The 14,720-nt window shown below is 46.0% G+C and overlaps 1 protein-coding gene across 1 annotated transcript in view; it reads right to left on the bottom strand.

The window, feature by feature from the left end:
• Positions 1-14,720, bottom strand: part of LOC115083383 (chloride channel protein D-like) — a 472,614-nt gene that overhangs the window by 257,931 nt on the left and 199,963 nt on the right. Inside the window, exon 12 of the mRNA XM_029587184.1 lies at positions 5,610-5,776. Coding sequence (XP_029443044.1) covers positions 5,610-5,776 — 167 coding nt within the window. The remainder of the gene's footprint in view (positions 1-5,609; positions 5,777-14,720) is intronic.

The following is a 14,720-nucleotide window of genomic DNA, read 5'->3' as shown; positions in this document are numbered from 1 at the left end:
CTTTGCAAATCAGCATACCACGGACGCCTGGGCCAGTCCGATGCCACCAGGAGTACTAGCCCCTGTGGCCTTTGATTTTGCGAATTATCCTGCCCAGCAATGGCCACTGAAGAAAGGCATAAAGCAATCTTGTATTCCAGCCAGACCTGCACGAGAGCATCTATGCCCAGGGACCACTGATCTCTCATTCAAATGTAGAAATGAGGAACTTTCACATTACGAGAAGTCGCCAGCAGGTCTAGGAATGGAAGGCCCCAGCGATCCACAATCATCTGAAATGCCTCATCTGACAACACCCATTCTCCTGAGTCCAGGTTCTCCCTGATGAAAAAGTCTGCTCTTACGTTGTCTTTTCCTGCAATGTGAGAGGCTGAGATCATCTGTAAATGTCCTTCCACCCATTCCATACACTGGTCTATTTCCTGTAAAACTTGCTGACTCTTGGTTTCTCCCTGGCGATTGATATATGCCACCATCATCACGTTGTCCGACATCATGCAGACTGCTTGACCCTGCAGCCTGTGTCTGAACTACAAGCATGGCAACTGGACTGCCCAGGCTACAAGGCGATTGCTGCTCTAGTGGGACTCTTCAGCATTCCAAAGCCCTTGGGCCATCAGCTGCTGATAGTGAGCTCCCCAACCCTGGAGACTCACATCTGTCATGAGTACCAACCAGGTTGGTGAAGACAAGGAGACTCCCTTTCTCAGATGAGCCTCCTGCAACCACCACTGGAGGTGAGAGCAGATTTCCATCGGCAAGTGGAGCCAAATCAAATAGCCCTGAAACTGCGGGTTCCAACAACAGAGAGTGCTGAAGAGGATGCATATGCTCCCTCACCCATGTCACCATTTCCAGGGTTGCTGCCATTAAGCCAAGCACCTGTAGATAGGACCAAACCATCGGATGTATAGTGTTCATCAACTGACATACTTGAGACACCAATTTATGAATCCAAACTTCTGGCAGGAAAAGTTTGTCTTGCCCCATGTCGAACCAAAACCCCAGATACTCCAACAACTGGGATGGCTGAATACTGCTCCTGGCCAGTTTCACCACCCTACCGAGCTCCCGCAACAAAGAAATCACCTTGTGTATCACCAGGCAGCTCTGTTCCTGAAACTTGGCTCGAATCAGCCAGTTGTCCAAGTATGTGCACCAGGATCCCTTCTCTCTTCAAGGCTGCCGCTACCACCACCATAAACCTGAAAAACGTTCAGGGGGCAGTGGCTAGACCAAAGGGCAGTGCCCAAAACTGATAATGGTGCCCAACAGCACAAAATGTAGAAAATGTTGGTGTTCCAAAATGGATGGGAATATGAATGTAGGCCTTGTACAGATCCAGAGAGGTCAGAAATTCCTCCTGACTGCACTGCTATTATCAAACAGCGTAAGGTTTCCATGCGAAAATGAGTCACATTCAAATGGCGGTTGACCCTTTTGAGATCTAGAATGAGATGAAAGGAACCCTCCTTCTTGGGTAGAACAAAATAAATGGAATATCGCCCCATACTTTCTTGAGACATGGGCACTGGAACCACAGCCCTCATCCTGAGGAGCCTTTGAAGCATAAACTCCATGGCCTGCTTCTTCTGCGGGGAGTAGCAAGGGGAAACCATGAACACGTCCCAAGGAATACTGTGAAATTCCAGCACATATCCTTCTCGTATCACCTCCAGGACCCACTGGTCCAATGTGATTTCGACCCACCTCTGATAAAAGAGAGAGAGGCACCCCCTATCTCTTGTTCCCGAAGATTGGTCAGCAAACCTTCTTGGGAAGCTCGGGAACATCTGCCACCCGAGCCTGCTCCTCTCTTGAGCAGTCTGGAAAGAAAGGACTGATATCTACCAAAAGGCCAAGTCATCTGTAGGACAAAACCGCTTGGAACCCCGGAGACAACCCTCATGCCAAAGGGGTGTTGCAATTGCTTCTTATCCTCTGGCAACCAAGGAACTGGAGATTCGCCCCACTTACTGGCCAGTTTCTCCAACTCACTCCAATTCAAGAGCGAGCCTTTAAAAAGCATCTTGGTAGGATTAGCGTTGGAGGCTGTGTCAGCTGACCAATTGTACAGCCAGAGTTGACACCTAGCCGCTATTACCGAAGCCATTCCTCTGGTGAAGGTACGGACCAAATCACAGCCTGCATTTGCTAAAAAGGTGGCAACGGGCTCCTAAACCGCTCTGGAATTCCCTCCAGAATCATCAACCTCCTGAGAGAGAAGCAGACAAGATCATGCCACAAGGGTGAACAGGAAGCGATCAAAGGCAGTGATGATGCATATCCTTCAAGGCTGCTCCTCCCTTCAAGGAGATAGTCATCAGCTTAGAGACGGCACATACCAGTGCATCTACTTTGGGAAAAAGCAAACGCTCTATCATAGCCAGATCCAGGGGGGTACAGGCCTTCCAATATCTGACCCCCTTTAAAATTTTCCTCTGGGACGTCCTATTCAAGATCAATCAATTCCTGAATGGCATCCATCACAGGGAAAAAAAACAAGAGGCTTTACGTAAGGAAACCAAAATGGGATTCTTCTTCAGCTCTGACATGGCCTCCGAACCAGGAGCACCCAGCTGTTTTAAAGTCTGGAAATCAGGGCTGGCAGTTCATCTTGGAAAGAACTGCAACATGGTTTGATACAGTTCCAGTCCCGGAGTAATTTCCCCAGCTTCCAGGGAATCAGGATCTGCATCATCATCAATGCCTTTCGGGATTATCTTCAGGGAGCTGAGGCGAGCTCCTGTGCTTTGGCATAGGACTGGAAGAGTGAGGAACTGCCGGCTGAGGGTCTGACCTGACAAGATTGGGTGAAGCGGAGGACTATGCCTGAAGAAAAGCTTGTAAGCCTTGAAAATATTCCACCCAAGAAAAAGTAGCCGGATCTACACCAAGCCCAGAAGGAGCTGGAGCAGATCCCACAGAACTGCCCTCTCCTGTGGAAGAGCCAGTCAAGGGAAAACCAAGGTTTGGCATCCCTCCAGCCAAAGCTATAACCAACCCATCATCAGAATGGGAGAAGCCAGGCTTAGCAAAATCTGAGGAAGACAACTCACCCTGAGTGTTTGAACAGCACTGACACGTTAAAAGACAGGTCAAGCTGAGAAGCTCTAATATGACAGGCCACACAAAGAGAAAGGTGCTTAGGCTTCTTGTTTACTGGCACCATCATGGCGGTAAACGTGCATCTGAATGGCTCATGCACAAAAAATGTATGTGCACAAAAATTAAGTGCCAGAGAAGTAAGTGCAGCAAGGCAAATGCACAACGTGTGCGCAAAGCTAAAATGCTTAAAACAGTTTAAAAGTTGTGGGCACAAAAGGCACGCTCAAAACTGAGTGCACAACGCATGCACAGAGCGGATGCACTGTATACACTGATGACCTGTAAAGAGCAGCAAAGCATGAACAGGAGCATGTGAAAACGCCATAGCAGCCTACCACACTGCTTGCAAGTAAAAAGCCTAACTGCAGGGCCTAGCCCACCGGGGGCTGCTCAACCCATCAGGCTGCCCAGTTCCCTAACCCAAACATGAGCGTGAATGAACGTCGGGACGACGCGCCGAGCATGGACCAGAGGACTTCCTAAAAACCCTCTGTCTCTGTTTTTGAAGGTAAAACTTCCGTTTCTTTTTTTTTTTTTGAAATCTTACCTGATCTCAGCGCTTACCAGCTGAGTACAGAAACAGTCTCCGGCTGCAGTGGGGAAGGGCATCTGCTGTCACCACCGCACTCAGCCTCCTGCACCTGCTGCCTTTCAGCTGAACAAGCAGCCAAGTCCAAGCTGGGAAACCCAGCCGCGGACCAAGACACACCTCTGAGGGACCATGGAAATCACCTCAGGAATTCTCAACTGGGGGAAAGACCTTTGGTATCAGCACAGGAGAGTGTGGCTTTCTTTTCCTTAAATCAAATTTCAACTTTTTCTTTCCAAAAAAACACAAAACAGTCCCCATAGGGAGATGCATGTCCACCACCTGCTGGAGACCGTGAATACTGGCAGGCTGGGGTCACTGCAGGTGTTATATACTGTAACGTCAGCTTGCTCTGTCTCCATCTTTTGGCAGGCGAGCATGACCCATTGGTCCTGAGCCCATCTGTCTACATGCTAGGAAAATACATTTTTAGTTCATTTAGCATGGCAACTTAATATTGAAGGATGATTTCCTATTTTATGCTGTAAACTGAGCATTAATCTTAGTAGGTCTGTTATTGTATTTTGCTTCGCTTTTATTGTAATTATGTATTTTCTATTGTAAGTTGCTTAGAACTTGGATTATGAAGTCTATAAATATTTTAAATAAATTAACAAATAAATAAATACATCACATAGAAGGCTACATTTTATGCCACACAATCTTATTGTTTCAATATAAGAAATGCCCTATTTCATTGACTTAAGTGCTCAAAATGTTCATGTCAGCAGCTTTATTTTCAAAAAATCCCATCAAGCAGGGAATTAACTGTCAGATGAATGAATGGCCATCTCTTGCAGTCATTAACATTGTTTCCAATCCAGGCATTGAGATTTTCTGCATAGGAAATTACGATACTATAGAGCATCATTTATATGGAATGGTTAGGACTCAGACCATTCTAGGTAATGGACTTTTCTGGATAATGGAAGTTGCAAATAATGGGAGTTTTCTGATAAAAGAATTTTGGACATTGAGAGCTTTTCTGGATAATACATCACAAGAAACGAAACCAACTTTTGGATAATGGAAGTTTTTATGGATCATGGTTCCCATCCAGACCATGAAGTATACATGGTCTGGATGGGATTTTTATTTTATGGATTTTTATTTTATGGATAATTGGAATTTCTAGTTATTCAATCTTTGGATAAATAATACGCTATTAAAACAATATCTACTTGCTTAAGCACTATTGCAGAGAGTGTGCCAAAAATCCCTTAACTTTGTAAGTACAAGCAACAAAAACTAGACTTTTCTCCTTTGCAAAATTTTTGACAGAGCATTTACTGTGGAAAATTTGAGAATACAGGGGACCAATTTAAAAAAAAATTGAATTTTCTTTACATTCACAAGTCTTTCCATCCTTTAATTTCAGTCAATGACATCTGAATGTGGCCAATAACAGACTGGTAAAGTACTTGCATTTGAACTTACATTTTAAATCACAGGAACAGAACCAAGGTCTAACCACACTTAATTGCATACTTGGTACTTGAAGCTGAGTTAACAAAGCTATAGCACAGTTTTGACTCTTAGGAAAGACTTTTGTAAAAATAACTATAATTGCTTTCTTAAAATGGAAAGGAAGGAGGTCATCATTTTTCTTTAAAACTCATTTCTGACTACTTGTTTTACAATTATAAAAATGTATACTTTTTGCAGTTTGGTTAGAGGGTCACTGATTACTTTTATATTACTGAGACAGACCAGGGAATTGTTGACCTCCTTTCAGTTATCAAGAAATGATAATTGGCTACTTTAGTTAAAGCCTTTTGTATTATATTTTTTTTGTATTTTGTTACCTGTCTTCCATTAACATTTCATTTTTACCATTGTATTCCCCTTTACATATATAGAAGTAGGGAAAAATAAAATGAATTTTAGTCATTGATAAATGTGATATACTTACATTTGCTTGCCATGGATAATACGTGGCTCTGATTCTAAGTAAGGAATGCATTTCAGCTTTAGTAGAGAGCGGTACAGAGATGTGTTAAACAAGTCTCCAATCATTTTGGCCACCATTACTGCCACCATTATGAGCAAGATGGACTGTACATCATTTGTAATTTCCACCTTAAACAAATTAAAACAAAGATAAATTTAAATAAGCAACCTGATAACTCTCATCCATGCCCTCTGTATACCTTCCTGATGTTATTGGGATTTCAGCTGAGTGCCCATTAAAAAAGTGCTATAAATTGAAAAGCAAGGCCTCCTGAATCTGTCCTGGCAACTCCACAGCCAGCTGGGTTTTCAGGAAATGGGGCATCAGAATATTCAAATTCATCTCATGCATTTTCATGGTGGATATTCTGAAAACCTGACTGACTGTGGGGTCCATAGAACAGGTTTGGAAAACCCTCTTGTTAGGCATAGAAATAAATATCTTCACCCTTTGTTTCACTTCACTCAGATATTTTGATGCTTTTGTGAGAGTGTGGTTTGGATATGGATAAAAGTCTCCTAGAGAGCCTGGCATAGTCTGCAAGGTACAATAGACTGCCAGAAAAATACAGAGCACCCATGGAAGCAAGGGTCAAAAAATGTCAGTAAGTCGAAGAGCTACCACACCAAATGGGCATTATCCTCCAAGAATTCTGGGGAAGTTGTAGCTTGTGGATGGCTTACAGAGTGGAAGTATACAGTTCTAAAGGGAATTTTTCTTTGTTTTATGGATTTTTATGCTAGCCTGTATATAAATGCTTGCTATATGGAACGCCCTTATCTTAGGGAAGGAACTGGGTTATATGTAAAGTGAGAGACATAGAAAAGGATAAAGACACTGTTTCTGCATGTTTGCCCAGTTGCACAATTGTTTTGGGCTATCTGGTAGTTGTCCAGAATAGGTCATGTACATCATTCTGTCTCAGCTATTTGGGTTATATTAGGAATACTACTGTAATTACATATCTAAAACAGACATGGCTGCTAGGGATGTGCAGACTAAAAGTTTAAGTTCATAAGTCCATAAGTCGAAAGGGGGTCCCATTTGCGGTCAATATGGACATATGGAGAATTCCATAAGTTGAGTCTATGTCCATATGTGCAAATAAAAATTTAAACCCCTCACCCGCCTTAATCCCGCCCCCCCCCCCCAAGACTTACCAAAACTCCCTGGTGGTCCAGCGGGGTCAGGACGCCATTCCTGAACTCCTTTGCAAGGAGCACGTGACGTCAGCGTCACGTCGGAGTGACGCGGCGTAACGTGATTCCCCACGTGACGTCCCAAAAGTTCCGTGAGGGTCCGGGAACTTTTGGCCAGCTTGGGGAGTTTTGGTAAGTCTTGGGGGGGGGGGGATTAAGGAGGGTGAGGGGTTTAAATTTTTATTTAGATCAACAATCGCGATTTCCAACGTATTCAACATAGCTATGTTGAATACGTTGGAAATCCGATCATTTACGCCTCATCATTTTTTTAAGTTAAAAAACATAATAATAAGTTGCGTTTTCCATTTAAGTTCAAAACGAATGCACACCCCTAATGGCTGCCAAAACAGTTGTATTATATGATGAAGCATATGGAACTTAGTTATGATGCTAATTGGTGTATGTGTGTATTTTACTCGATTCTTTTTTATTTTTAATTGCTGGTTTTATGAATGTTATTTTTCTGTAATCCACACTGAACAAACTGTCAGAAGTGGCAGATAATAAGCCTGTGTAAATAAATAAAAGAAATAAATTACTGTAAAGTGCAGTTGCTTACCTGTAACAGGTGTTCTCCTAGGACAGCGGGATGTTAGTCCTCACAGATGGGTGACATCATCAGATGGATCCTGGCATGGAAAACTATTGTCAAAGTTTCTAGAAGCTTTGACTAGCACACTGAGCATGCCCCGCATGCCACTTTCCATGCATCTATGGAGGTCCTTCAGTCTTGTAACATAGAGAAAAAGTACAAGCGAAAACATAAAACAACAAAATGTATGACAACCCAACTCCGTGGAGAGGTGGGTGGGTTTCCTGAGGACTAACCTCCTGTTGTCCTAGGAGAACACTTGTTACAGGTAAGCAACTGGGCTTTCTTCTAGGACAAGCAAGATGGTAGTCCTCACAGATGAGCGAATACAAAGCTCCAGGCTGTTCCCGGCAACAATCTGGACCAACAGGTACCGAACAAGGTGCCAACGGGCACAAACACAACTGAGGTACTGTTGGAAGTGGGGAAACAGCCTGGGTTCATCTTCCAGGGGGTTCTGGTAGTAAGAGTTGGGTTTAAGTCCGGAGGAGATTGCGTAGGACAGATGGCCAAATCTACCATCTTGTCAACCATCCTTGTCCAAGTAGTAGATTTAGACGACGGGAACCGCTCATAAGTGGGTCACTAATGCCACCATAGCCCTCACAGAGTGAGCTTTAACTCTGCCATCTAGATGCAGACCTAATTGTGTATAGAGAATGAGATGCAGTCTGCTAGCCAGTTGCATAAGGTCCGTTTGCCCACTGCAACCCCCATTCTGTTCTTGTCAAAACATATGAGCAGTTGAGCAGACTGCCTATAGCCTGATGAGTGCTCTAAATAGAAAGCCAGGGCCCTCTTGCAATCCAAAGTATGTAGAGCCCGTTCCCCTTTGTGGGAATGAGGCCTCAGGAAAAAACTGGGCAACACAATGGACTGATTAATGTGACAATCAGTCACAACCTTTGACAGGAACTTTGGATGCGTATGCAGGACCACACAATCATGAAAGAAATTCATGTAGGGTGGGTACATAACCAGTGCCTGAAGCTTGCTTACCCTAAGAACTGAAGTAACCACCACCAGTAACCACTGGAATAGGTGAGGAATTTCAGTTCATAGGTGCACATAGGCTCAAAAGGAGGTTGCATGAGCTGCGCCAACACAACGTTGAGATCCCATGACACCTCGGGGAACCTCAAAAGGGACTTTAGCTAAAGCAGGCCCTGCATAAAGTGAGAGACTGACAAAACAGCAAGGAAGGCTGCTTAATAAAGCCGTGAGAGCAGAAATACACAATAAGCAGCCAGATGTCCAATCTGTAAAAATTTATTGTGTAAAGGCAAATATGTGCAAATGAGCCCTAGATGTCCAATCTGTAAAAATTTATTGTGTAAAGGCAAATATGTGCAAATGAGCTCATTTGCACATATTTGCCTTTACACAATACTCTGTATACTCTTCTAAAGCTCCTGCTGGAGCTTTAGAAGAGTATGCATACAGGAGACCCATACCCCAATGAAGGATGAAGGCATTGGAGGGTGGGCAGCCATCTGTTCTGAATAGGGAGCAAAAATTGCTCACCTTACAGTTGTACGGAGAGGCGAAAAGGTCCACATCTGGAGTTCCTCACTGATGGAAATCTGGGCTGCCACCTTTGGGTCCACAGACCACTCATGCACCTGAAAAGAATGGCTTAGACGGTCCCCTAGCACATTCAGGGTCACGGGCAAGTACGTTGCTCGCAGAGACACCCCTTGCGACAGAGCCTAGGATCAGATCTGCACTGCCTCTTGACAGAGAAGAAACAATCCCATGCCTCCATGTTTAATGATGTACCACATTGCAACTTGACCATCCATTCAAATCAGGACTGCTTTATGGAAAAAGCAGTCTCAGAAAGCCCAAAGAGCATAAGGAATTACTCAAAGCTCCAAAAATCCTCGAACCTGCTGATGATGGGGAACTGATTCTATTGCTTTCACCATTAGGAGAGTAGAGAGCTCTGCCAGAAGTATGTCCTGCTGGGTGAATAAATCCCACGATGGACATGGGGGAGATTCTTCTGGGATTTCTGTGAAATTTAGTCGATACCCCTGACGAACTATGGTGAGGACCCATCGGTCCGAAGTGATGATTGACCAGCAATGGGCAAAGAAAAGAAGTCTGCCTCCCACTGGAGAATCAACTGCCAGGGGTACAACACATTGAGTCATGCTCCCTCGCCTCCAGTCAAAACCCCATAGCCAGGGCCTGTTGGGGGGCCAGCTGGGGTCTAGGAGTTTGCTATTGCCAGGAACGACCCCTGGAGCTAGCATGGGGCATGCAAGCCCAGGAGGCAGGGTGGAGGGGTAATACTTCCTTTGCTGATAGAAGAACTTCCTGGAACTTGGTTGGGAAGACTTCCTGACAGAGGACGGTGGGTCAGAAGCACTAGCAGATAGCTGTTGAAGAATTTTATGGTGATCCGTCAATTGAGCTACTGCATCCCTAACCTTGTCCACAAAGAGATTCTCTCCTGTACAGGGAGGTCAGAACATAAGAACATAAGAAATTGCCATGCTGGGTCAGACCAAGGGTCCATCAAGCCCAGCATCCTGTTTCCAAAAGAGGCCAAACCAGGCCACAAGAACCTGGCAATTACCCAAACACCAAGAAGATCCCATGCTACTGATGCAATTAATAGCAGTGGATATTCGCTAAGTAAACTTGGTTAATAACAGTTAATGGACTTCTCCTCGAAGAACTTATCCAAACCTTTTTTGAACCCAGCTATACTAACTGCACTAACCACATCGTCTGGCAACAAATTCCAGAGCTTTATTGTGATTTGAGTGAAAAAGAATTTTCTCCGATTAGTCTTAAATGTGCTACTTGCTAACTTCATGGAATGCACCCTAGTCCTTCTATTATTCGAAAGTGTAAATAACCGAGTCACATCTACTCATTCAAGACCTCTATTGATCTTAAAGACCTTGATATCAAGACCTCTCTTGATCTTAAAGACCTCTAACATATCCCCCCTCAGCCGTCATCCTGAGGGCACCGATGCCCATGGCGGCTACCTTGGCTGCTGTTTCAAAGACATTGTAGGTGGCTCTCACCTCATGTTTTCTGGCTTCCAGGCCCTGTTGTACAACAGCAGATAATGACTCCTGCTGCTGCTCTGGCAGACATTCTGCAAGCTCTTGGACCTGTTTCCACAGGTTCCAGTTGTACTGGGTGATGTATAACTGGTAGAAGGTGATACAGGTGATGAGCATAGCACCCTGAAAGACCTTTCTACCTAAGTCACCCAGCTCCCAATGTTCTCACCCCGAAGGAGGGGGGGGCAGAGGAATGGGTACAGGAACACTTGGCCTTTTTGAACACGAACTCCACTCCAACAGATTGGTGGGGGAAGATGGCATTCCTCAAAACCTAAGGCCTGTTGCACCAGTTAAGTGGAATCTGCCTTCCTGTTTACAGGAGAAATTTATATCAGGTGTTCTCACATCCTAAGGAGAAGATCCTTGAAGATGTTGTGAATAGGAACAGCCACTATCTCCTTAGGTGCATCAACAAACTGCAGAAATTTAAGTATCTTATGTCGTGCATCCTGCTCAGTTAGAAGCTGGAATGGAATGGCTTTCGCCATGGCCTTCATAAACCCTGCAAAGGAGAGATCCTCCAGGGAGACAGATGTCTTTCCTCCGGTAGTGAAGGTTCTGAGAGGGGGTCATCAGAGACCTCAGACAAAGAGTCTGAAGAGTCATCTCCCCATGGATCATATTGACCCTCCTCCTCACTTAGGTCCCCCCCCCGGGTGAGGTCTGGGCACCGAAGGTACCGAGGGAATTGATGGCCCTGTTAGCAGCAGGGGCACCGGAGATCTCAAGAGGCCAGAAGGCCCAGGCAAGGGGTCAGGGAACTGAGACCTTGGGACCACAGCACCAGACAGAACCAGTGGTCGGTGTGTATCTTCCTCCTCGGAGGACCCAATGATAGGAATCGCTCCTGAGGAGAGCATCGGTGGCCGGTTGGGAACCGAAGGCCCCTTGGACACCGTTATGTTGGAAGGGTGCCAAGAAGGTCATACAAACACTCAAGCAGGGGCACCAAGGTAGATGGTGTAGGCTCTGGCTCCAATATAGGGGCCAGTGGCGGGGACAATTCAATGCTCCGTAGAGCTTAGAGCACCACACTCTGCACCCTGCGATCCAACTCCTCTTGGAAGTCCGGTGAGGACAGGACTGATGGAAGGGGATGAGGAGTCATTGGAGCCTCCTCAGAGCTCCAAGGAGGCACAGTGCCCAGCACCAGAATCAGTGGGGAATGCTTGAGACTCCCGGGTCTGTTGGAGGATGCCTCTTCACCACAGGGTTACTTTGGTGCCAGCACAGCAGTCGCTGGTGCCGCACTGAAACCGGCACCATGCATCAATGGTGACCGCTGTCAAGGCTTCCGGGATTGCCCACAGTGCTCGGCCCAGTCTTTCCCCAGTGCTGAGGAGGCTGAGGATCCTGACGTTCTTGAGAGTGATAACACCATGGAAGAGCAGTCACCGTCTCCTCGGTTCCTGGACAATGCCGCCAAGGGTGTAGAGAGGGACAGCGAATTGAGCGGTTACCCTCAACTCCCATGTGCCAATGACTCCATCATGGGCGTGGGGTTGGAGCAGACTTTTTGGGACCAGTTTCTCCATTTTATTGATATGAGCACGACGGCCCTTGGGGGTCATCTGGTCACACAGCTGCCACCCTCGCACATTGTGCAACGCCCCCAGGCAGAGGATACAGAGCTCATGTGGATCTATGATGGACATGGTCCATGGGCACTGGAGGTACCGATGAAAACCAGAAGATGCCATGAGAAGGAAAAGGCTGGTGAGCGGTCAATGACCGGGAGCCACCGAGAAGTAATACGCTGGGAATTGACCAAAGAGAAGGTAGAAAAGTTTAACCTACCTTGCTGAGGAAGGTACACCATCCAGAGAAGGGGGACCTGACGTTTAAACGAGAGAAAATTGTTAGAAATAACCAGAAAAAAAATCACTTGTGAAGCTGAGCTCCAAAACCGCGAGGCAACTACACCGCAGAAAAAAAGAGACTGAAGGGGGACCTCATATAGACGAGTGGATAGTGACATGCTGGGCATGCTCAGTGTGCTAGTCAAAGCTTCTAGAAACTTTGACAAAAGTTTTCCTTGTTGGGCTTCAACTGATGATGTCACCCACTGTGAGGACTACCATCCTGCTTGTCCTAGGACAGTGATGGCTAACCTATGACACGCGTGTCAGAGGTGACACGCCGAGCCATTTTTGCTGACACGCGTAGCGTTTTGGGACTATCGAATTTTTTTTTTTTTTTATCGGCTGTGCCGAGCCTTTTTTTTATCGGCTGCGCCAACCCTTTAAAATTAGTTTTTCAGTATCTCCCCAATGTCCCCGGGCGCAGCGACAGGCAGATAGGCAGGGCTGTGGTGAGGCTCATGTCACCACAGCCCAAAGAAAAAGATCGCGTTTGAACGCGCTGATGCTCCTCCTCCTTCCTGCCTGTGCAGCCCCGGAAGTAAACGTTGCCGGAGCCGCGTGGGCAGGAAGGAGGAGAAGCATCAGTGCGTGCAGAAGAGGAGCATCGCTTGCGCTTACGGGCCGCCGCGAATCCCAAGTCGCAGCGGCCCGAGAAGAGGAAGAGGCCCGGTAGCAGAGCCGCAGCGGCCCGAGAAGAGGAAGAGGCCCGGTAGCAGGGCCCATCCTGCGGCGACCCGCGAAGAGGAGGCCCGGGGGTGAGAGAGAGGCTGAGGGTCTGTAGAGGGTGTGTGCGTGCGTGTATGAGATGAGTTGAGAGATTGTGTGTGAGGACCTGAATGTTTGCAGAGACTGTATGTTCTTGAGCAAGACAGCATGTGGGAGTGAGTGCCTGTGTGTATGAATGATTGTATGAGAGAGAGCATGTGCCAGTGAGAGCCTGTGTGCATGAATGATTGTATGAGAGAGAGCATGTAACAGTGAGAGCCTGTGTGTATGAATGATTGTATGAGAGCGAGCATGTGCCAGTGAGAGCCTGTGTGTATGAATGACTGTATGAGAGAGAGCATGTGCCAGTGAGCGCCTGTGTGCATGAATGATTGTATGAGAGAGAGCATGTGCCAGTGAGAGCCTGTGTGTATGAATGATTGTATGAGAGAGAGCATGTGCCAGTGAGAGCCTGTGTGCATGAATGACTGTATGAGAGAGAGCATGTGCCAGTGAGAGCCTGTGTGTATGAATGATTGTATGAGAGAGAGCATGTAACAGTGAGAGCCTGTGTGTATGAATGATTGTATGAGAGAGAGCATGTGCCAGTGAGAGCCTGTGTGTATGAATGACTGTATGAGAGAGAGCATGTGCCAGTGAGAGCCTGTGTGCATGAATGATTGTATGAGAGAGAGTATGTAACAGTGAGAGCCTGTGCTCATGAATGATTGTATGAGAGAGCATGTAACAGTGAGAGCCTGTGTGTATGAATGATTGTATGAGAGAGAGCATGTGCCAGTGAGAGCCTGTGTGCATGAATGATTGTATGAGAGAGAGCATGTGCCAGTGAGAGCCTGTGTGCATGAATGATTGTATGAGAGAGAGCATGTGCCAGTGAGAGCCTGTGTGCATGAATGATTGTATGAGAGAGAGCATGTGCCAGTGAGAACCTGTGTGCATGAATGATTGTATGAGAGAGAGCATGTGCCAGTGAGAGCCTGTGTGTATGAATGATTGTATGAGAGAGAGCATGTGCCAGTGAGAGCATGTGTGCATGAATGATTGTATGAGAGAGAGCATGTGCCAGTGAGAGCCTGTGTGTATGAATGATTGTATGAGAGAGAGCATGTGCCAGTGAGAGCCTGTGTGTATGAATGATTGTATGAGAGAGAGCATGTGCCAGTGAGAGCCTGTGTGTATGAATGATTGTATGAGAGAGAGCATGTGAAATGAGAGCCTGTGTGTGTGAGAGAGAGAGAAATGCATGTGAGAATGAGAACCTGACTGTGTTTGAGGGAAGAAGATGGAGAGAAAAGAAACAGAAAAAAAGACAATATAAAAGGAATTGGCAAAAAAAGAAAAAGAAAGGGAAGGTGGAAAAAAAAAGCCTGTGACCAACCAATTAGAAAACTAAGATCAGACAGCAAAGTAAAAAAAAAAAAATTCTTTTTAGTGATTGGCACATGTAATCTTTGGGAACGTGCAAGAATAGCAACTTCCCCAATAGTCATGTGGCAGCAGTGACAGTGGCAGCAGAGGAATGAGAGAGGCTCCAAGGTTGCTGGCAAAAGAGAGGGGGATCTGCCTTTAGTGTGTGCATGTGTATGAACGGGACTCTGCCT

The sequence above is a fragment of the Rhinatrema bivittatum genome, chromosome 2 (genome assembly GCF_901001135.1).
Source record: "Rhinatrema bivittatum chromosome 2, aRhiBiv1.1, whole genome shotgun sequence".
Lineage (NCBI taxonomy): Eukaryota > Metazoa > Chordata > Amphibia > Gymnophiona > Rhinatrematidae > Rhinatrema > Rhinatrema bivittatum.
This window is presented reverse-complemented; position numbering and strand designations above follow the sequence as displayed.